The sequence below is a fragment of the Monomorium pharaonis genome, chromosome 8 (assembly GCF_013373865.1).
Source record: "Monomorium pharaonis isolate MP-MQ-018 chromosome 8, ASM1337386v2, whole genome shotgun sequence".
Lineage (NCBI taxonomy): Eukaryota > Metazoa > Arthropoda > Insecta > Hymenoptera > Formicidae > Monomorium > Monomorium pharaonis.
Window position 1 is genome coordinate 20282441 of NC_050474.1, and position 22078 is coordinate 20304518.

General features: G+C 34.2%; 2 protein-coding genes across 3 annotated transcripts in view; one reads left to right on the forward strand and one right to left on the reverse strand.

Annotated features, from left to right (window-relative positions):
- Window positions 1-22078, reverse strand: part of LOC105829458 (centrosomal protein of 97 kDa) — a 63118-nt gene that overhangs the window by 33842 nt on the left and 7198 nt on the right. The gene's annotated exons all lie outside the window — the stretch shown is intronic.
- Window positions 33-21885, forward strand: LOC105828819 (neuropeptides capa receptor). Its single transcript, XM_012667340.3, has 6 exons — window positions 33-772; window positions 9239-9329; window positions 10111-10310; window positions 15419-15661; window positions 18785-19127; window positions 19463-21885. The coding sequence occupies exons 1-6, from the start codon at window positions 496-498 to the stop codon at window positions 19716-19718; spliced, it is 1410 nt and encodes a 469-aa protein (XP_012522794.1). The 5' UTR covers window positions 33-495; the 3' UTR covers window positions 19719-21885.

A 22078-nucleotide genomic window follows, 5' to 3' on the forward strand; every position in this document is an offset into this window, starting at 1 on the left:
TTAAGGGTTGGATGCGTGGTAGATGGGCGCGTGGTCCGCGAAAGACCGGAGCGCTCCGCGGTCGTCATTTGTTCACGATCTGTCGAGCGGAGCACTTTTCATCCCCGTAATACATTTCTCGCGCGTGTCGCGACTGACCGATCTACCCTTAATTAATCCCCCGAGAAACTAATGAGTTCGTTCTCGAAAATTTTTATCAGGATCGAGCGATCGAGATCGATCAGCGGGCACCGTCACTTCTGTGAGGAAAACAATGAATCAGTTAGCGACTCGATGCTCACGCGGTGTTCGATTTGATGTGCCGGAAACCGAGAGGACAATCGACAATGTTGAGTTTCTGTGCGTTGCCTGATGGGAATTTAATGCAGTGCATAATCATGACTGTCAAGAGGAGAAGGAACGAGCCTCCTTATCCAGGATAGAATCGTACGGACGATTCGATCGGTGACATTACTGGTACTAAGCTATCGATCAGACTGATGAAACGCGCGAAGTATGGAATTTTCGGATCGGTATCTCATGAAGATCGACAACATTACGGAACTGATGAACCTGAGCGAGTCCGATTATCTCAAGTCGATCCTGGGACCGAAGCATCTACCGCTGAAGCTTGTGCTGCCGATCACCTTCGTTTACGTCGCGATCTTCGTCACCGGCGTGTTCGGCAACGTGGTCACCTGCATCGTCATCAGGCGAAATCCCGTCATGCAAACCGCCACCAATTATTATCTATTCAATCTAGCGATATCCGACCTGCTTCTCTTGATTCTCGGTGAGTCAAGATTTTTTTTTTCAAAATTGTCGTTTCTCTTTAATCACAAGTTTCCTCAATCAAAATTAAACTGAACAATATGGTCCCTAAGATCGTTTTTTTCCTTTATTTTTTATACTTCTGTGCAATAATAATTTGCATATTTATTTAATTCATAACTTTAGAAGACAAATAAATAATATTTATTACAATATTAAATTGTTTAATAAATTAGTATTCAAAGACCAATGGTTATAATTTGAAACAGATTTGATAAATTCTTATATTGTTTATAAAATAATAATATTATAATATAAATTTACTTTTCAATTTCTTTATACATTCAACAAGTGAATTAAATTGTTTCGATCACGTGTCATTTAAAAGTTATAATTGTATAATTAAAATTTTAATATATTTTGCAAAGCATTAAAATGTATGAAAATTATGTGATATTAATTGTACGAATTAATATTTAACAAATATTTACTAAGTTAATTAAAATATTTTTTACCTATTATTTCTATAACATTTTCATATCTCTAATTTAATTTTCTATTCGTAACACATTATTAAATTGCATTATAACAAATAAGCTAGTATATGAGTTTTACTGTGAAATATCCGAAATTCTTCTTTTCGCTTAAAAACGTTAAAATTATTCAAGCTGTTCATTTAAATAATTGAATTACGTAAAACACAGAATTTTAATTATCTGTAGCATAAAATTGCTTTATTTCTCTGATACTTTTACTGCTGCTAACAATATATAATTAGAACAAGTTGCTTATTCGATTAATAAACTATCGGAAAGTTGCATTTTGTCTCTGAAATTTAGTGTAATCTATAAAGATTCAATCGGTAAAAGATCGGAGAAGAGATCTTTCTCGGAGAGATTACAATCTGCTTCTGCTTGAAAATTTTCTCCCCGTGGCACAGTTCTAAGTTATTCAGTGCGCTTGATTCAACAGAAGATTGCCAGTTCACGTTGCGTCTGATTTATCTCGTCTTGTTCTACTTGACACCCATACGCGCGGCTAGAATATTTGCGGTAACACGAGTTGTTTGGTATTTCGATCTGATATGCAATCTTCGTCTCTAAAGTTTTTCTATCTGACTTTTCCTATCGTTTCTTCCATGTCTGTCGAAATTTCGTTAGCTGCAATAGCTTTGCGTGGCATTCGCAATTCGGCTTTACGTTTTATTAAATGCATTCTGCTGCCATTTCCAATTAGTTAGCCATAAGCTTCACACCAGGACCGTAATAATTATGTACCCATCCAATTAACAGTAATCGCATTAAGTTTATGCTGGGCTTTCGCCCAGTAACAGGCTAATAAAGTGCGGAGAAAAACACGTAATGCATAACGTGAATTGTTAATGACAATAATGGTTTACTTTGTAAACGTTACTTTATCGCGACCCGCTGGAATTTAGAATCGTTTGCTTTTGTTCATCATTCGCTTTGATCAAAATTGTTATACGCTTAATGAGTCCGCTTTAGTTGGCGACGATTAATTTAATCAGCTATTGATATTTATCGCGACCAAAAAACACCGCATCTTGGGCGGCCGAAGAATAGGCATATGTGCTGCTGCTGATCTGAAACAAAGTTACTGTAACCTAACTATTGCATTGTCTCTTCGCACGAGCGATAATCATCATAACGAATCTCACCATGTATGCGATAATGAAGGTATACACAGTGCCGCGTCCTATTCATTACGTGTTAATTATACGATTGAGGGTTACATGTCAAGAATTAATTTCGATATTTTCGTCGTGGTATCGTGGAATCAGCGTTTAAAAAATTTAACGCGCTGCCTTTTTATCTCCAACACTTTTGCACCGATCAATGGAATGCATTAATTTAAACCGAATGTAATCTATGTATTAAAAAATTCGATATTTCTCATCGTGGCAAACGTGAGTGAGCGTTTGAAAAATTTAACGCACCGTTCTTTTTTTCTTCGACATCGCAACCGATTAATAGAATACATTAATTTAAATCAAATATGATCCACGTGTAAAAAAAATCGACATTTTTAAAAATGCAAACGCGGTGTATTGCTTCATAATGTTTTCCTCCTTCTGTTAAGTTCTCTATGCGGTACACATTTTGCAGATTCAATACGCTTTCCCTACGTGAGTGAAATATCCATCATTCACATTCCAATGATGAACGTGGAGGAAATGCAGCAATTTATTGCGAGTGTCGAACGCTCGCCGTTAAGAGACCGACGACAATCGTATTTCTTTATTAACGCTCTCTCCGCAGAAGTCTTTTGCAATAGGAATATTGCGGGAGACAATAAGAATATATTTCTCTCGTGTGCATTAAGGAGAAAAAACGACATTTTCAGCAGACACAATCTCATCAATTACAAGATTCTCCATTACGCGGTAAATAAATTGCGCAATCTTCGACTCTACCTTTGTTTACCATGGACGTTTCTCTGATGTACGCGCTGTCTTAAACAGTTTATCTGTCAAAATCACGGGCAGATTAATTTGCCGGTAATTAATGAGCGGCCCGGATATCGATTTACACTGTGTCACCTCTCGATGAATAAATAATCGTAATCCATCATTAATATGGAGCGAATATAATAAAATTCATTAGAGAAAATACCGTTTGCATTAACATAATTATTGATCCCCGAAATAAATGCAAACGCGATATTATCGCTTTAATACTGTGTACAAAAGAACACTTTGTTTCTTTTTGACTTCTTAATTGTCGTGTTAATATTTGTCGGGGTGAAAAACGGTAGTTTCATAAGTCAACTTTATAAAGATATACGGGAAAGCATCTCCCCGATATAATGGAACAGTAGTTGCACTTAACACAGAATAAACACGTAGAAATAATAGCATCAAAATTATTTCCCATCTACGCGGATTTCTGAACCTTTTGTAACACACCGCTGACAGTGTATTGTGTCTCTTCCCTCTATCGTTATAATCCGATACTTTCACTTCATAAACTTGGACATATAACACTTCCGAACAATAAACGAATCATGTGTCTGTCGCGTTTACAAAAGTGATTAACTAGGTATCAAACATCCAGATATTGTGAAACCATTATTTTGTGTTACATGAATATACACGAAAATATATTGTTCGATACATTTTGTTTTCCACTCCCGCAAATCTAATTTTTCGAACGCATGCGATAAGCAATTTTCTTCCAGAGAAATTTCACTTAACAAATTTCGAGAATGCAATATCCTCTAACGAGCGGAGACTCTGCTTATCAGATTTAGAAGTTTAATTAACCGAAGACGAAGATAAACGAATATGCCGGCTCGTCGTTCAACAGGATACTCCGAGATGCATAAATAATATGTGTATTATTATCGCCTTCCGCAACTTTCCGATTAAAAAAAAAAGCGTATCAAACGATATCTTTTCTAATAGTGTGATCGACGTGGATATTTTCTTCCTTCGTAATTAACAACAGTACGACGTAACGGTTGTCCGTTCGGCAATAAAATACGATTAAATCTCGCAGAGAGATAAGAAATACAAATAATCCAGTACTTTGCAATTAAAGTCACGCAGCCCGGTATTGAGCTTGAATCCGTAGCGCCCTTTGTTTTTTTCCCCCGTCCTTCTCGAGCGCCGGCCATAATTCCCTCCCGATAGCGCCGCTCGAAGTTTCAAACGTCCGTTCGCGCTTAATGCAACCGGCGTATCTCGCAATTGTTCGGCCTCATTTGATATACCCTCGTACTTCATGAATATCTCAAACGTGATATTAATGCAAATGAACAGTGGAATATCGCAAACATTTTCGCATATGGATATCTCGGAGATCGAGCGGAAAACAATTTCCACGCTCCTCGCGGTCGTAATATGTTGTTCCGATCTGGCGTAAAATTCTGCATTTTTCTCTTTAAAATCACTTTTTTTTTCTCTTAAAAAGAAGTACGTACGTAATAAGGCACTCAACATTGAAATTTAAAGACACGAATACATATTAGAATTCTCAACCGATCTGCTTAATGAGTGAAATTAAAGTATAGCGGAACTTTTTTAATGATTCTCTCCGGCTCGTCTCTTGCAGAGCTAGAGCAGATATCTTCAGAGGGAACCTCGCGAAGATTAAGAAATATCCGATCATGCTTAATCTGCATATTGGTGCGCAGTGGAAACTGCGAGAAATATCGTGGAAGGCGAATGAAGAACGACGTCCCGGAAGTCCCGTTTTCTCATATAAGTGTAGGAAACTCGCCTTGAACACGTACGTCTTCCGAATACCTATGGTCTAGCAATAACTCGTTCCTCTCTGTGGCGGAAAGATTCCGTGATATACAGGATGTCTCAGATTACCCGCGTATGCACTACGGCGCGTGAATAATGGTTGATTTACTGGCGCTTAAATCGAGTAGTCGATTCCACTCCATTCGTAAAAATCACTTTATTTTTAACATCTTGTAACTTAAGAACCAGTCAAACATTTCTGCGTTTCGATTACTTCGGCTAAAAGGATCGTCATTGAATCCGAGTATATATTACGCCATATATATTGCGTTTCGATGTTCCCTCTTCAGATCCAGTCCACATATCAGATTGCCAAGAAAATACGAGAGCTACGTATCTAATAAGCTGCTGTTTCCGCGAGAAAAAAGAAACTTCAATTTTACGACGAAACGTCGATTTCATACGATGCATCATCTCTCCTGTTACGACATTATATTATATCTTACACAAGATAATATATAGGAGAAGAGAAATCAATTGGAAATTTAATTAAACGGCGAAAAGGGAAGATATATATTTAAACGTACAACGAACAAGTTCTTTTATCATCTCTTTGTCCAAAGTAAAGAAAAGTGGTGCTGACAAGCGACAAATGTTTATCAAATTTATGTGAAGAATTTCATATTCGCGTGGAAAGTTTTCAAATTTACGGGGAGTTTACATTGTCCACATGACCGAGTCCTGAGCTCTCAATTGTGAACTTAAACTTCTCAAATACGAATCTTCCGATAGCCTCATTAATGATGGACTAATAAGGGCGCATCATTGAGCCTAGTGAAAGCCAATGTCTATGCGAGAACACGTTCTATCGCGCGATTTGAGGATTCGTCACGTACTCGATATTAACCGCGAGTTAATGGATTTTGTGATCTCCAAAGTCGGATAAAACGGACGACTCCGCGCGATGCAGCTAATGCGATCCCGTCGGGCCTTCGATTAATTACGATTTACAGTGATCTTGCATCGGCGCCGTTCAATTGCGCAAATATCCCAAGTGATTGAACAAAACCCGATAGAAACTAACACTTACGTAAACATAAGCTATACGAACAATATATGCACATCAAGCTTTATTACGTTTTCCTCGTCCGCGCGGTGTTTTTTTTTCCCCATCGATAGCGATGAGTTTAATAGAATCCTTAAGATGTATATATGTATGTATATCGCGAATCTTTAATACCAGACCGGATCAATTTTATTATTATTCGTTCGTTATATAATAATAAACGTTACTTTTTGTTAAATAAATATTTAATGATTTTTTTTTGCTTTTTCATTATAATTTGTATATTAGATTTTCTCTATAATATTTTTTGTAATTTTTTTTAGTCATTGCGATACATTTTTTTTCACAAATATAATAATCGTGTCGCGTAAGTCCCTAATGATTCGTGACGGAATTTATTAATAAAAGAACAAAGTAAAAGAGAGCGATGCGAAAGTAAATGTACTGGAATGCTGAAGTATTGAAATAGTTTGAGGATTTGGAATTAATTAAAAAGGAACAGTTTTAACGTGATACTACTTAAGTAACAATTTTCAGAATTTTAAATTAAAAATGTTCAATATTTCAGAATGGCATAAGAATAAAAATTTCAAAATTGTTCGATATTATAATTTGTACAATTTACTTTCTAACAATAAGTAGCTTTTCTAACTGAAAATACATTTACGAATATTTCCTAGTATTTTTGATACAAACTGTCAATCATAAAAAAAAACAAATATTTTATTAATGTCTATAGATACTATCAATGCTGATCACGATATTGGAATGTATTGGGATTTGACCAAAGCTTTAATGGTACGGTGTTAACGCCGGCCGCGGAAAGCTAAAGCTTTCGCCATCCAATCATGTCGTTATTTTACGATGCGTTTTAACGACATCCGATACAAAATATCAGGATAAATCGTTAAATAAAACTTCGCCTTTCGCATGACGTCTCTTGCATGATTCATGAACATGTTTTATATATCTTTGGAATCTATAAATAGTATATCATTGAGAAATATCGCGCAAAATGAATAAAAAATGAGGTAAAAGTGTGAGATAATGCATATTAAATAGATATTACTTCAGATATTGCCAGTTTCCACTCGTGTGGTCAGTGCAAAAATGTATTCTTTCTCATAAAGGCGAGACTTGCCAAATGAGCGGCAAATTATCGTTATCTTGCTATATACATATATTATGTATTAATTTATCATATCGGATTATGTATTGCATAGAAATATTGATTTTATATTTTATAATAATCTTCGAAGAAGCAGAATACAAGTAATCCACGTTAAAAATTATAATCTGTTGTCTTTTCATATTAAAAAGAGAGTTTGGTAATAATAATAAAGCTTAAATAATAATGTGATAAAATAAATTTCAATCAAATGTTAATATCTTATACTTATATATAAGTATTGGGTCCGTATTTCTGTATGTTCACGAACTACTCCGTTATTTGTGGTCCTATCCTCTTGCAATTGGTCTCAAAATTTTCCAAATTTTTCAAGGATGGCTCCCATAGACTCGGTTTTTTTATATACAGATTGTTTCAAAAAAGGATTTTTTTTCCTATAGTTACGACCATCATTTCTGAAACACTCTGTATTTTTGCGCGAGTATGTATTGTGTGTGTGTGTGTGTGTGTGTGAAGCAAGAGCTTTTGAGCCCGCGCTTTGCGCGGGCGAAAAAGCTAGTAATCAAATATTTAGTAATATTCAGTAATCTGATTACTGTTAATATAATCACTAAGTATTACTAAATATTTGGTTTTATTAATCAAACATTTAATTATTTTAAATTTCATTTATTTATTTTGTCAAAGCTTGATTATTATTACCAAACTTCTTTTTCAGTGTAGATTATTAAAATATAAATACAAAATAAATCCTTTTTTAATTTTAAAATTTACTTATGTCTTTAGAGAATAAGTGAAATACACGCTATTACTATCTACTTTTTGCTTTCTTTATTACAAAATTTAAAATTTAAACTAATTCTGTGACATACTCAACAGTAAAACAAAATAATATTGTTTGCTGTAAAAAGTTGCAAACATTTCAGAAAAATACGCTCCATTTTTTACGAAATGTAAGAGAAGTATGACATTTTAATATAATGGCGAAATGCAAGAGAAAATATTTATGTTCATTTTAAATCCAAACGTGTGTATGCAATTTGATAAAATAAACGATGTGAATCAGGAGTATTCTATGGTTGGCAAGCGTGAAAAAAATATAAGAAGCATTTGCATGCACAGTATCCCCGGTCACAAATAACGCATAGCGAGTTATGAAATAATTTGCAGCGACAGGTAATTGCTGCATCGCTTGTAAACACCATTAATACCGGAATCACGGTTGTTATCACGCAAGAAAAAATGTAGTCCAAGGTTTTTATCTCATTTGGGGGATACTGCGTTTTAAAAGGTATTTTTTATTCTTACTAAAAGTAACGCAAAAATATATATATTCGATTTTAAATTATGCATACAAACATATATACACACGCAATGATTTATTTGGCGCTTTATGAGTCTATTGTAAGATGTAATTATTACGAAAATTACTTTATTAAAGAAAATTTCACAAATTTCTCTTATACGAAGAAAATAAAGTTACAGGTCAATAATAAATTACAACAGGGAAAATTGATTTATAACAAATTCATCGAAACGCTAATTGTAATGCGAATTTTGCTCTGCTTTATAATTAGCAATTGGTCGCGAGGGGCTTTTTGCATAAATTATATCATGACAATTGAATTCGAGCTATTCCTGTGTCTTTTCGTTTACGCGTGCTCATTATGATTCATTTACAATTATACCTGTTAGCTTTTTAATCTTAACAAAGATTCTAATAGTACTCTAAAGCTTCGTTTTAACGTCTCTTCGGACTTCTCTATTTGGAAATTGAGAACATTTCACGTTTCCTTTATGTATTGTATATTTTATATGGAGGTAATTAATGAGAGAAATGCATAAAGTAATGTTATGCAAGAGATTATTTTGTTTTTTTGTAGCTTTATTTTCTTGTTTAAAAAATAAAGTTTTTAAAAAGCACCTTGCAAAAATAGTTGGTAATGGAAATAACAAATGTAAATTATGTCACATGGTCCCCCCTTGTCAACGCTTCCAATCCTTCTTTCTAGTCGATATTTACAAACTTATGCACTTGATATAATAATCGATCCACATAAGATAATATTTTCTTTGCTTCTAGGATTGCCCAACGAATTAAGCGTGTTTTGGCAGCAATATCCATGGACACTTGGAGTGGGTTTATGCAAAATACGAGCGTACGTTTCAGAAATGTAAGTTTAGACAATAAAAAACTACCGAAAAAAGGAAATAAAATACTAATTTAATTGCAAACTCTAACGTAATGCAAATGTAATAATTTATATTTTATTATGTGCAACAAGAAAAAAAATAAACCGTGTAACAGCTGTACGGACAAATTTTGTTAACTTTCTTAGTTACAGAATAAATTGCATCCCCAAATAAATTTCAGGTAAGCAAGCTAAGAGATATAGAGGATCCACCAAAGGAAACCACATGTTATAGTACATAACTGTAGGATAAATTAACACACTACACAGTCTTAAAGCTATTAAAAGTTACCTCAAACGTGTTTGATTATTTTACATTCAGGTTACGCATGAGTTCTCTCATGTTACAACCTCAAGAAACGCGTAAAGAAGAATTACAGAAACTAATGAGATCTCACAGCAATTATGTACATACAAAACGTAAGCTTGTTTGAAATAATTTTCTCTTGCAGAAAGCTCGTTACATTTCTCCCGTTGCAGATATATTTTCACTAGAAAAAACTTTAGTATAAATATATATCAATAAAGTTCTAAAATTTTTAACGACTTGTGTATTAGAGTTTGCAAAAGTAAGTTCATAGTAGTTTTAAGTTTTTTAATTATATGCATTAGAAATCTATTTAATAAGAAACTTTTTTAATAATTTTGTGAAAGTTTATAATCGGAAGTAAAAGAAAATATATATTAATAAATGTGTTGTAAAGAGTCTAATATTAATAACACCGACCAACTATAAAACTAGTTCATACGTTTGTTTATAAAGGTCGTCCTACGTGTCGGTGTTAACAATAGTGGTGTTCTCATTGGAGAGGTATCTAGCTATATGCCATCCCCTTCATTTGTATGCGATGAGCGGACTGAAACGACCTATACGATTCATCTTAGGCGCCTGGCTGCTGGCCCTCATTTTCGCCCTACCCTTCGCCGCTTACACCACCGTCAATTACATCGAGTATCCGCCAAGTGAGTATCTCTTGTGTTAATAACATACCCACTCGTATTCGAGTCGTGTGCTCCTGACCAGCAGTATGAGTGGCGTAAATAAAAGTTCTAAAATTGTTCACAAAAACCGATACAAGTATCGTCGATAGCGTGGAATATAAAAAATAATATTACGCGGAATAAAAAAAAATTACAAATTTGAGAGATTTGTGTAATAATTTATATTATTTATATTTATAATTTTATATATGTCCTTCGTAGAATATAAAATGCATTTGCAAATCTATGACTCTAAAATTATAAAATTATAAATACAATTCTGACAAATTATAAATCATCTAAAGTAGGCTGAAGATAATCTCACCATACGACCAACACCTGGAAAGCTCAAATAGATCAGAGTTGTCAAATGGTGCTGACAAACGTGAGTTTCTGGGAAAGAATTTAAACAAAAAAATTTTATACTTTAAATAAGATAAACACAGAATAATATTAGAATTCTGCTTTAATTTTCTTTTTTGATTCTCTGTCTTTCTTTAATTATCTCTTGTCCCCTCCGCCTTTAATCCTCTTCTCAGAATTTTCCCGCAACTTCTTTGATCCCTTTTCAATTCTTTTTAATGAAACTTAAAAGAGACTCCTTTCATTTTCTTTTTCTCTTCTTTTTTATTTTTATTCTTCTCTGATTAATTTTTTTTGTTGGATTATCTTTGGTGATTTTTTATCCTTCTAAGTTTCTTCATTCTAATTTTATAATTTACTATTTGTAATCCGCCTTTTTCAGTCTTTTAAATCTCTCTCATTCATATTTTCTTTCAATCTCTAATTCTCTTCCTTCTCTTCCGATTCTTTTGCTATCATTCTGCTTTGTTCTTTAATCTTTTTTTCAATTTATTCCGATCTTTTTTATTTATTTTTTCTTCTATCTTAATTTCATATAGTTTCTTTAAGGTTGTTAGTCTGTTGTTTTTATTAGTCTTTCAAAGATAGGCCAAATCAAAAATATATTATCTACAGGGATCATTTGAGGAAAAGAATTGAATACACGATACACGAACATAGCGAATGTGCGACCTACGTGTAATTATGGCTGCTGTATTTGCTCACCCTGAATACACTTGCCAGCTATCGACGAGTAAACTTGTTCAAAGCAAACGCTCATCCAATTTTTCCTGCACATTTTTCACGAGTTTCCCGATTTCAATGATCGTAGACACAGTGGAGTATAGTACATAACTGAAAATGACTTCTTTTCAATAACATTTTTAATGACATTTTTAAAAAGATTCAAACAAATCGCATATAAAAAATTAATTCATGAAAAAACATTATTTTAAACATATCCTAAAAATTCCAGAAGAGAGAAAATTAAAGAACATTGTAAATTAGTAAATTAATAGAAATTAATATATATCTCTCATTTAATAATAATAAAACAATATATTAAAGTGACACCATCCAGTAATCTCTTAATTTTAATAATCAATATACAAACCAATTTTGCGCTATTATGAGATTCTGTATTATCGCAAATAATTACTGAAGTTATCACGCGAGCTCCATAATTAAAAAACAAAATTATTAAAATCGATGCTGCGCAAAGTAAAGAGAGAGATAGAAAAAGAGGAGAGGGCAAGAGAGAGAGAGAGAGAGAGAGAGAGAGAGAGAGAGAGAGAGAGAGAGAGAGAGAGAGAGAGAGAGAGAGAGAGAGAAAGAGAGTTAAATAGAGTCCATTAACTTTCTTTAACATAAAAAGAAGAAAATTAATTAAAAGTAAACTAGCTTACAAAAATTTCACAACAAACTCATAATCTGTACCAAAAAGGCAATAAAAAGCAATAATAAAACATAGAAGAACATTCTCTTTGTAGAGAATTTGTCAGCATTTGTTTCAATGAAACAGATTCGCTGTTCTGTCGGAAACATTTTGATCATGTTGAGTACACAATGAATTTTATATTACGGAAATAGCTGTCCAAACTGCAACATGTGGTATAAAACATAGCTGTGGTCACATGAATATGTCATATGAACCGTTTCGCCACAGATTTTCGGTGAATCAACGCGAGAATTATCTCCGATTACCTCTGATCGTCATTGCAATACTGTATATACATATTTCAAGTTCTACATAACATCGATTGCAAATAGCTGAATTTAGAAGAACGATAGAAAACCATTTTACAAAGATACAAAGGTTTCTATTTCAAAATTAAAGAGTGCCTCTAAAATTTTCTTCCGCGTTTATCTTTATAATTATATTTAAATTTAAATTAATTTCTATTATCTATTTTTATTGTAAGTTTTATTGAGCAATTGTAATAAATTGTAATTCGATTAATTGTATTTTTTTTTTGCAAATATCAGATATAAAATAGATCGAGAAAAGTCTTTCCTACCTTGCACTTGGAAATCGATTGCTCTACAAATACGCGAATTGAAAGAAAATTGAGACTCTTAATTTTTACAGAATATAAAAGACCCATTATGTTATAATATCGTACGCGAACGACGTTCGAAAATTTAGTGAGAAGTCGACGTCGCGTATAATAACAATGTATTGAGCGCGCGCAATTATATTGCATAAAGAGAAGCCTTCCATCGGCCGCGCATCAACGTTTGGTATCAAGAACGATAATGATGCGATTATCGATAAACCGCGTTAGATCACATGAGAAATTTATCGTCCGACGGCAAATACATACATCTGGCAGCATTAAAAAAAGATACGTATTCCGTATATAACAGTATTGATCAAGTGCGCAAACGTTCCTAATGTGCAAAATTTAATTTTCGTCGTGAACTTCACTAATTTGCTGAAATATGTCGCCTTAAGTTATAGTGATTTATAATCTTTACGATGCGCCTGAGGTGCATCGTTAAAATTATAAATTGCTATAATTGTTATCTACATCTTACGTTAATGCCGCGTTTTATATTTCACCAACCAGATAATAAATAATGTAAAGCTCCATATTTAAATAATTTGTTTCAAGATGGGAGTTTTATTCACAATTTTACGTATATTGTACATGTGTACTTTAAAGTTTATTTTGGACGATATCTCATATTAAATTTCAAGATTGTAGGAATTAAATCAATCATTATTCATATAAACAATTCTCGATATTCAATATCAAATTTGTAAAATTAAAAAAATATATTTGTTATGTATTTTATATGCATGAATATATAAACTAATAGTTTTTAATGCTTTCAACATTTCCAAATTTTTAATAATTTCAAATATTTCAATTACCTTAATTAGTTTCAGTTTGTAATCGATATATTCTATATATATTGTATATATACTTTCTTTTTCCTTCTACAATATAATCATGAAAATAATGGGGCATAATATCAGAATCATTCTAAATCTGTGTTTATTTTTAAAATACTTTCAATATGTAGTTTTCTAATAAACTATCATTTATTAAATATTTCATTGTCAGAGATAGTTCCGGAAGTTGTTTTAGAAATTTCTAATTTTCTAAAATTAGACATGTCCATTAAAAAAATGTAACTAAACTTTTGATGTATAAATGTTGTCAGTGCAACGCGAACTACAGTGCCAGTATACGGATAATAAAAAATCCTAAAGACCACGCGTTTTGTTAATGTGATGGTCGTTACTGCGAAATAATATTTAATTATACAAAATAATTTCACACACATATTCTATCTCACGTAATTTCAATTAATTTCGACGAAATACATTATCCTCTCTAATGTTTATTTAAACAATATCATTTACTCTATTTCACTGAAAAAGTATTTATATAAATTAAGTTATTATATTATAATTCTATATTAAATTTTTGTATCTTGAGACAATTAATACTATTTTGAGATTATTTAAAAATAAAATGTTAATATTATTAAATTGTTTATGTAAAATCTATTTAATCATAAATAAGTCATAAAAATAAATTTGCACAATATTACTCGATTACTTAATTATATGCAATGTGCAAATGTAAAATACACAAAATAATATTGATTAAATAATTAATTTGTTACACATAATTCGTTATTATAATATAATATATAAAATGTAATTAATTTTTATATCATATGTATGTAGAGTAAGATAATTACAATTTTTAGGATAATTTGTATACAATGTATATGTATTACAATATGATTTTTCAAATTTTCACAACAATACTTTGTTGTAAAAATATTTAAATTAAATTTAAATCAATTTTTGAATTAATTACATATTTCACGAATTTATTGTATTTGCAAAAACAACTTTCATTTATCCTTGTGTATTGTCTACATAATCATAAAACGTGTGAATTATTGTTTCACAAATTGCATATTCAACAAAATACAGCTTAAAATATTTAAATACGTTTTACACATTGGACAGATAAGTAGTTATTCAATCGCGAATTAATTAGTCAGGACATATTGTAATGTGTCTGTACTGATATAATTTAAAGCTTTTAATCCGACAATTGCAATACATGTAGCTGAAAGATTATAACGAAATTCCATTTGCAAGAGAATTTATGTTTCAGATTATTGGATATTAAAATCGTCGTATTTCCTAAAATTTATTGAATTAAAATCTTTTCAATAATTTATGGCTGTCTGCGATTATTATGTCCAGATTTTTTTCATTCGTGTAATTTAAATAAACTTTATAAAGAAATATCATTATTCAGAACAAAAGTTTTAATTCCCATTCTATATGCTAACTTCTACGAATTTTTCATTTAAATATTTCCCTATGTCATTTGTGTAATTTAAATAAACTTTATAAAGAAACATCATTATTTAGAATAAAGTTTTAATTCCCATTCTATATGCTAACGTCAACAAATGTTTTTTATTTAAATATTTCCCTATGTACGCGACATGATTCCAATATAATATTGCAAAAAGAGAACTTCGTAGTTTCACAAAAAAAAAAAAACTTAACCTAACTTAGTACTGCCACATGGTAATTAATTATTATACTAATTATTTACATTATAAAAAGATTAATAAAGCTTTACCTAGCCCTTTGTAGGATTCATATTATCTGTAAAATGAAAATACGGGCTAGAAAGAAAATTATCTGTGGAAAGAAAATAATGATAACGGGAGTTTAGAAGAGGTACGCGTCTTTCTGTTTACAGGATCGGGTCGCTATTCCGAGGAGTCGGCAATGTGTGCCATGTTGTTACCAAACATGCCAAAGTTCCCGCTTTACGAGCTCAGCTGCCTCATATTCTTCTTCGTGCCGATGCTGTCAATAGCGGTACTCTACGTGAGGATGGGCCTGCGAATACAGAGCAACGGTCTCGGGCACAGCATCGAGGGCTCCGTTCACGGAGAGACGAGGCAGGCTCAATCACGAAAAGCCATCATCCGAATGCTCAGTAAATTTCCGTCTTTTCCGGACACCATCACGCCACATCACTCACGCCACATGACACAGGGAACGCGTGCACGTGCAGTAATAGAACTCGCGTGTAACGCGCCCCATCGAATTTATCGCACCGCGCCAACGCCGCGTTTGTTTCGAATACGTACGCTGTTTTACACCCCCGTGGGGCCGCTCGGCATTTATTTCATATGTTTTTAATGAATCACACGCAAAAGAACCTCGTATCGCTGTCGATTCGTTTCACCGATTTATCAGAGAGAGAACGAAGTCGAAGTTCAAGTCGGGAATAATCATCTGGGGTGAGTTTTACACCCTCAACAGCCTGAAAAAGTAAAGCTCAGTCGCAACATAAGCTACCTTTTAGTTTTCTTTAGTGATTTTTAACTGGGGTGTAAAAATCATCACAAAAGATCGTTTATTCGGAATAAATGGATTGGATGATTCAGCAAAGGTATAACTTGTTGCGCGAGTTTAACATCTGTAACTAAGGAAATTTCATAGTTCGACGAAGAAATAATGTTTAAACGCGATAAATGAATTTGTTAGAGCAACTAATTCTTTGCTAGAATGAAAATTGCTAATGCAACAAATTTTCCTCATTATAACAGCGCAATCTACAGCTGGTACGTTTTATTAAAAGTTTTAATCCATATATTCGATTGATCTTCGCAGAAAGTTGTCCTTTGCATTAATAAATTTGCTGAGCTATTATGATAAATGTGATTATAATTTTATTCTGCTTTGCTATTTTAACATACTGACTGTCCATATATTACGACTATATCTGTTAAATCAGTGAAATAGTTCTTAGTTGTTTTAACAAATCTTTTTTTCCGTGTATACACGTAACAAAAAAACTAAACAGCTATTTTTTCAAGTTCAGCTCGACGCGAAGCGGGCGTAACTTCTTGAGATAAACGCTGCACAAAGTATATCGCGTCTTACAAAATTTTCATAACTGCAGCTGAAAACATATGGAAGTTTTATCTGAGAAAGATAAAAAAGTTCATTTAAAAAAATGCGCCGAACTTTTTTCCGTTACGTAAATCCTTGTCCAGGCGTCCTTCAATATTTTCAACGTGCGATAAATTGCAGGGAGTCATATTGCGCGAGAGCAGTTTTCGAGAAAATAGTTATTATCGGAGGTGTCAAAATTCCATGTGGTAACCGCTCATGGTTTTCTCATTTTCGCTAGCGCGCACGCTTCACGACGGTGGATGTTAAAGTTCTATAAGGCTGAATTGACGTTATATTGGATAGCTTCTAGCTCGGTAGCCCGTCGGTCCGAAGTTCTCACTATTCATCAATCTCATAATCAGACACCTGACTGAAAGTTCTTCTTCCGTTATTATAATCCGGATATTTATTTTGTCTTTCGTTGTGAAGAGCACTTGTGCGTGTCTCCGCTCGGCTCTTCAGCTGATGCAATCTTAATAAAGTTAACGTGCAGTTTCTCGGGGATTATAGCAATGAAAAATTTATTCCACGTCGATAGAAAGAGTGATGCTTGCATAACACGATAGTTTCTCGATTTTGTTTTATTTATTTTCAGAAATACGATGTTAGATACAACCCGCAATTTTAAATATTATTCCTTGTTGTGAGTCGGAAGAAAAATGTTATTCTTGAGAAATACGGTCTTCTTAAAAAGGTATGAAGGTACTGTCGATCGCGGGACTATAAGAAGGGATTCTTTTTAGATTTCTGATATCTTCAATTTCTCATTGAATACATTCAAAAAGAAAATACAGTTCACGTCAGGAGAATAAATTTAAATATTTAAAGAACGTTAAAGTACGGGGTGAATTTCGCACAGGCGTATTCGGGATTGAGAGTAAGATATATAAATTATAATTTTTTTGATAAGTTCTACTTGCGCTTGGCCATTACCAGCAGCGATGTTCCATTTGACAAAATTTATCAATTAAATACTAATTCAAATTAAGTGAAATTTCATAACCAATACAATTAATATAATTAATTTCATTACTTCTCTTTAGTATTATTATTACTCTTAAAAGAATATTTTCTTTTTGCGTAAGTGTCACTCGTTCCCAACAATGGATTAATGCCATTCCTCTATGTCGGCCTTATAAATCCTCCGTACAAAATATTCCGATAAAGATGGATAACGGAGATAATCGATTGCAGCATCGATTAATCATTAAGCTGCTTCGGTTTGCCACGAAGACGATGCGGCGCAGTTAAAACCTATAAGGCTGTATGCATTGCAAGTTTGTTCGATTCACGGTAGCAAAATATAGCCCGTAGGGCGTTCGTAGGCGCGACAATATCATAAATTATGCGCAATGCGCGAGAATCTGACGCCTGTCGCGCGCGATATAGCAAGAGTATCATTTAAATTTTCACGAGTACACATCTGCGTTCCGTACTACGTTTTTCTCAGGATCGCTTCCCATAAATTCTCTTATTTGATGTACAGTTCTGAATCCCGTACCGTTACGCAGCACGTACTTTTTATTTTAAATAATTTCGAATACTTGACGGTGAATATTGAATTCCTTCTACTTCTGATGTTTCCATAAATATCACTCTACTTCAAAGAATAGAGAGCAAAGAGCATATATGCATATTTTTTTATCACAATATGAATATATTACCATAATCGATACAAGGAACCAATAAAGCAACTTTTCCTGCCGTTTATTATAACCAGAAAGGAATGGAGAATCACGGAAAGGAATGAAGAACGAAATTTATATTACAAGTGACTTTTTTTCTCAGGATTAGATTCATAAAAGAATTCTCGCAACGAACAACGATTTGGCAGATTAAAACGTTCAGAGACACTTTTAGTCTTTCATTAATTTCAAGCTTACGTTCGATCATTAATTTTCTTTAAGGAGTATCCTACTTTAGCAGACGTTCACAACTTACGGCTTACAATTTTATTAGCAAGTTGTTTAATTAGTTAGTTTCAAATGTTAAATTTGTTTTCAGTAAATGAGTGGGAGTTACGCTTAAGCTTACGCTTTTATATCATTTTCGATAATATTCCCTGCGTGAAGCTCCTTCGTGCATTCTCCCTTGTCCACGAAGTGGGGACAACGATATATACGGCTACGTGAAAGATACCGATGGCTTCATTCCACAGGTGCGGTCGTGATAACATTTTTTATCTGCTGGGCGCCCTTTCACGCTCAGCGCTTATTGTACGTGTATCAGGTGTCGGCCTTCAACGACATTAATGACTGGCTGTATCCGCTGGGCGGTTGCCTGTACTACTTCAGCACCACCGTGAATCCGATCCTGTATAACGTGATGAGTGCCAAGTACAGGCTGGCGTTTAAGAAAACCTTGCACTGCACACCGGCGAGCCCGACTGTCACGAGGGACGACCTCAGCAGCATGAAAGATAGCACGGTATGCGGATGCGGGTCCAGAAGAGGGTCTCAGTTGATTCGCGTGAGAAGTTTACATTATCAACGTAGCATCAAGTAAGCATTAATTTACTCCCTTTCCCTCTCTCCAACTTTCTCGCCACTGTCAATCCTATCAGTGTCAGAGATTACCAGAACGTTTTTCAGAAGCAATATTCAGTTATAAAATTATAGAATTCATTAATCGATCAATTTCATCTGATTGCTTTATTAGAAAGTACCTAAATTTTTCAAGACCTTTTCGAAGATTTAGTTTCGAAATATGTAATGAACACATTTTTCTAAGTTACATCAGGTTCACATAACTATCATGTCAAAACGCTGTTTGCTGTCGACGCATTTATACGAATCCGCAATTGGAACAAGCGCGATTTTTTTTTTTTTACTTTCAGATGCAATATGTTGCACGCAAGCGCGATGGCTCGTTCGCCGATAAGACTACGTTACGACGACGAGGACGAGGACGTGAGTCACGTTTACGACGCGGAGAGAATGCCATGCGACTTCCTCAGTCCTGACACGCAGCCACAGGATACAAAGAGATCCTCCTTTATCGCGCCTTCAAGTAACGGCAGGACGAAGTATCGGTCGAGTGAAAAAACGAGAGACAGCGTCTCACCGATCGCGGCAAACGAGACGTGTATCTGATCCCCGGTTTATCCCTACGGGAAAAGGAAGAAGTGTTGCAGCGCAAGGATCATAAGTACCACTCGCGTCCTCCGTAAGCAACTTATACCGTGTCGCTTCCGTACACGCGACGAGACTGACGTAACCGATACCGCGCATTATCCTACGACGAAGGACAACTTCCAGAGACAGACGTGTCAGGATGTCCTCCCCGAGGAGCGTGCCCGTAAGCGAGACGAGAAATCGAGTTACGTGGAAAGTTACGTTTGAATGATGTTTTGATATTTCCTAACACACAAGCGAATATCGTGAAGTGTTCGCGAGCGATACGTCGGACCGAGAAAAATTTATCGGTATTGTTAAATTATATACATTGATTTACTACGCAACATTGAACGTTATCTTGTCAGTGAAAATTTCGCGAAGTTTAATCGAATTCCGCGCGTTAATCAAATGAATTAATTAATGTCAGGCTTACTTCGCGCTAACGGTGGAAATGCATGAATGCCAAATTACTAAGTGGGAAGACGAAATTCAATCTGATAGAACACAAATAAGTCTTACAATTGATGTATGCAATTCTAAATACAAAGGACGGAAACAGGGCGACGAAAAGAGAAAAACGATGTTTTAAAACTTAAGCGATAATAATTAATAAATTTTACGTTAATCACATAATAGTGATTCCTAAATTAATACATATTTTTCAATTTTTTAATAATTATTTTATTATTAATGTTATTTAAAAAATATCACCAACTCTAATTTATAAAATATATGCATTTCACATTTTATTTTTATAATAATGAAATATAATAATGAAAAAAGCTTTCGTAAATAAAATTGCGGCAAAAATAATTTTTCTAGAAAAAACTTTTTAAGTTACATTATCTCTTTTCCTTCTTTGTGACTATGCATTGAGTGTCATATTGTATGATTCAAAAACGTTGCTTCTCGTCTCGTAACTCTATTTCGTCATTCATGGAATTCCTTTGTGGGATAATGGAAAATTCTATTTGAAGCTTTGCATGCGTTTGACAATTGTTAGATGCGCAAATGTGAAAAAACTGCAAGAATACACGAATGATCCTCATAAAAACAAAACGACACGAGGGAGACTATCTATTTTCAGATCGTTCAAAGGAATCGCCCGTACCTGAAGAATAAACCCTCGATAATGAGATACGGAAGAGAGCGAAGGAACATAAATTTCCCCTCGAAAATCCTCGATTCACCATCGGAAAAGGTATTGGTAGATACTTATTCCATCGGATATACTCGAGATATCCTACTAACGGGTTAGATAGGACACGCGTCTTGGACAGTCTCTGTGGACCCAGCCAACAGCGCGTTTGTATGATAAAACGTCTTGCGTATGAATAATGTTCAAAGGAGATCAACCAGAGCTTCGTTCCGGATCGAACTTAGCTCTCGCTATCTGGAGAATAGACGAGCACGAAGTGATTAAAGTACAGTTCCCGAAATAAAGTTCGGATTACATTTCCCGAAAAGAAAGCTCATTTATCACGCACTTGTCGGAAGAAAATATTCGTGCGAAATGTGCGTGTGTGCGTGCGTGCGTGCGTGCAAGGCGTATTGGAGAAGAGGGCTTTCATAATGTATTCGTACAGAAGATTGCTCACAAGTTGTATATGCAATAGCGATTAATCTTAAGGGAGAACGCTGGCGAAGGAATTACTTTTCGTGCCTCAAATACAAAATGAGCGGTGCGCGCGACGAATTCAAATGCGACCGAATGGAAGAGCAACAGGACGACCGGGGATGAGAGAGAGGAAGACGGGGAAGAAGAAAAAAGGAGCAAAATCAAAATCGGGATTCAGGCTGTCGCCAGAGGGGGCTTCGCTGTAATCAGGAGATTTTCATTTCCAGAACGTTTCCCGGATAAAATGAACTGTCGCCGAGATATATCGAATATCGAGACAAATGCTCGTAAACCCGGAAGGTCCGGTTGCGGAACGTATTTTTTTTTCTCGCCCTTTGCTCATCCGCGGGCGGTAAACGCGGAGTTTCGATTGGAAATATACATACTTGCGCGCGAGAAGGGAAGCTTGCGGCACTTCCGCGCGATTCAGCGTTGCCGCTAAGCACGACGGAACACTCGACTTAACAATCTGTACATTGTGAATGTAACGACACGTATGACAAATAAAACTTGGCTTTCTAGTAATCATTTGTCCGTTAATTTGCAGATGATACCTATACCGTAACTTATTTCAACGAGATTTCAATAATGGTGTTTTGGTAAAATATAGCTGATAGTAAACTTAAGAAAAACGCAATATTGAAGTTTTAAAACAAAATATGATTACAGAATTTATCATTCAATAATGTCATTTATCGATTATAAAAATCACAGAATT

Coding starts and splice junctions, on each gene's coding strand:
- LOC105828819 (XM_012667340.3), top strand. CDS start 496: ATGGAATTTTCGGATCGGTATCTCATGAAGATCGACAACATTACGGAA. Junction 773..9,238: donor CCTGCTTCTCTTGATTCTCG/GTGAGTCAAGAT, acceptor CTTTGCTTCTAG/GATTGCCCAACGAATTAAGC. Junction 9,330..10,110: donor CGAGCGTACGTTTCAGAAAT/GTAAGTTTAGAC, acceptor TTGTTTATAAAG/GTCGTCCTACGTGTCGGTGT.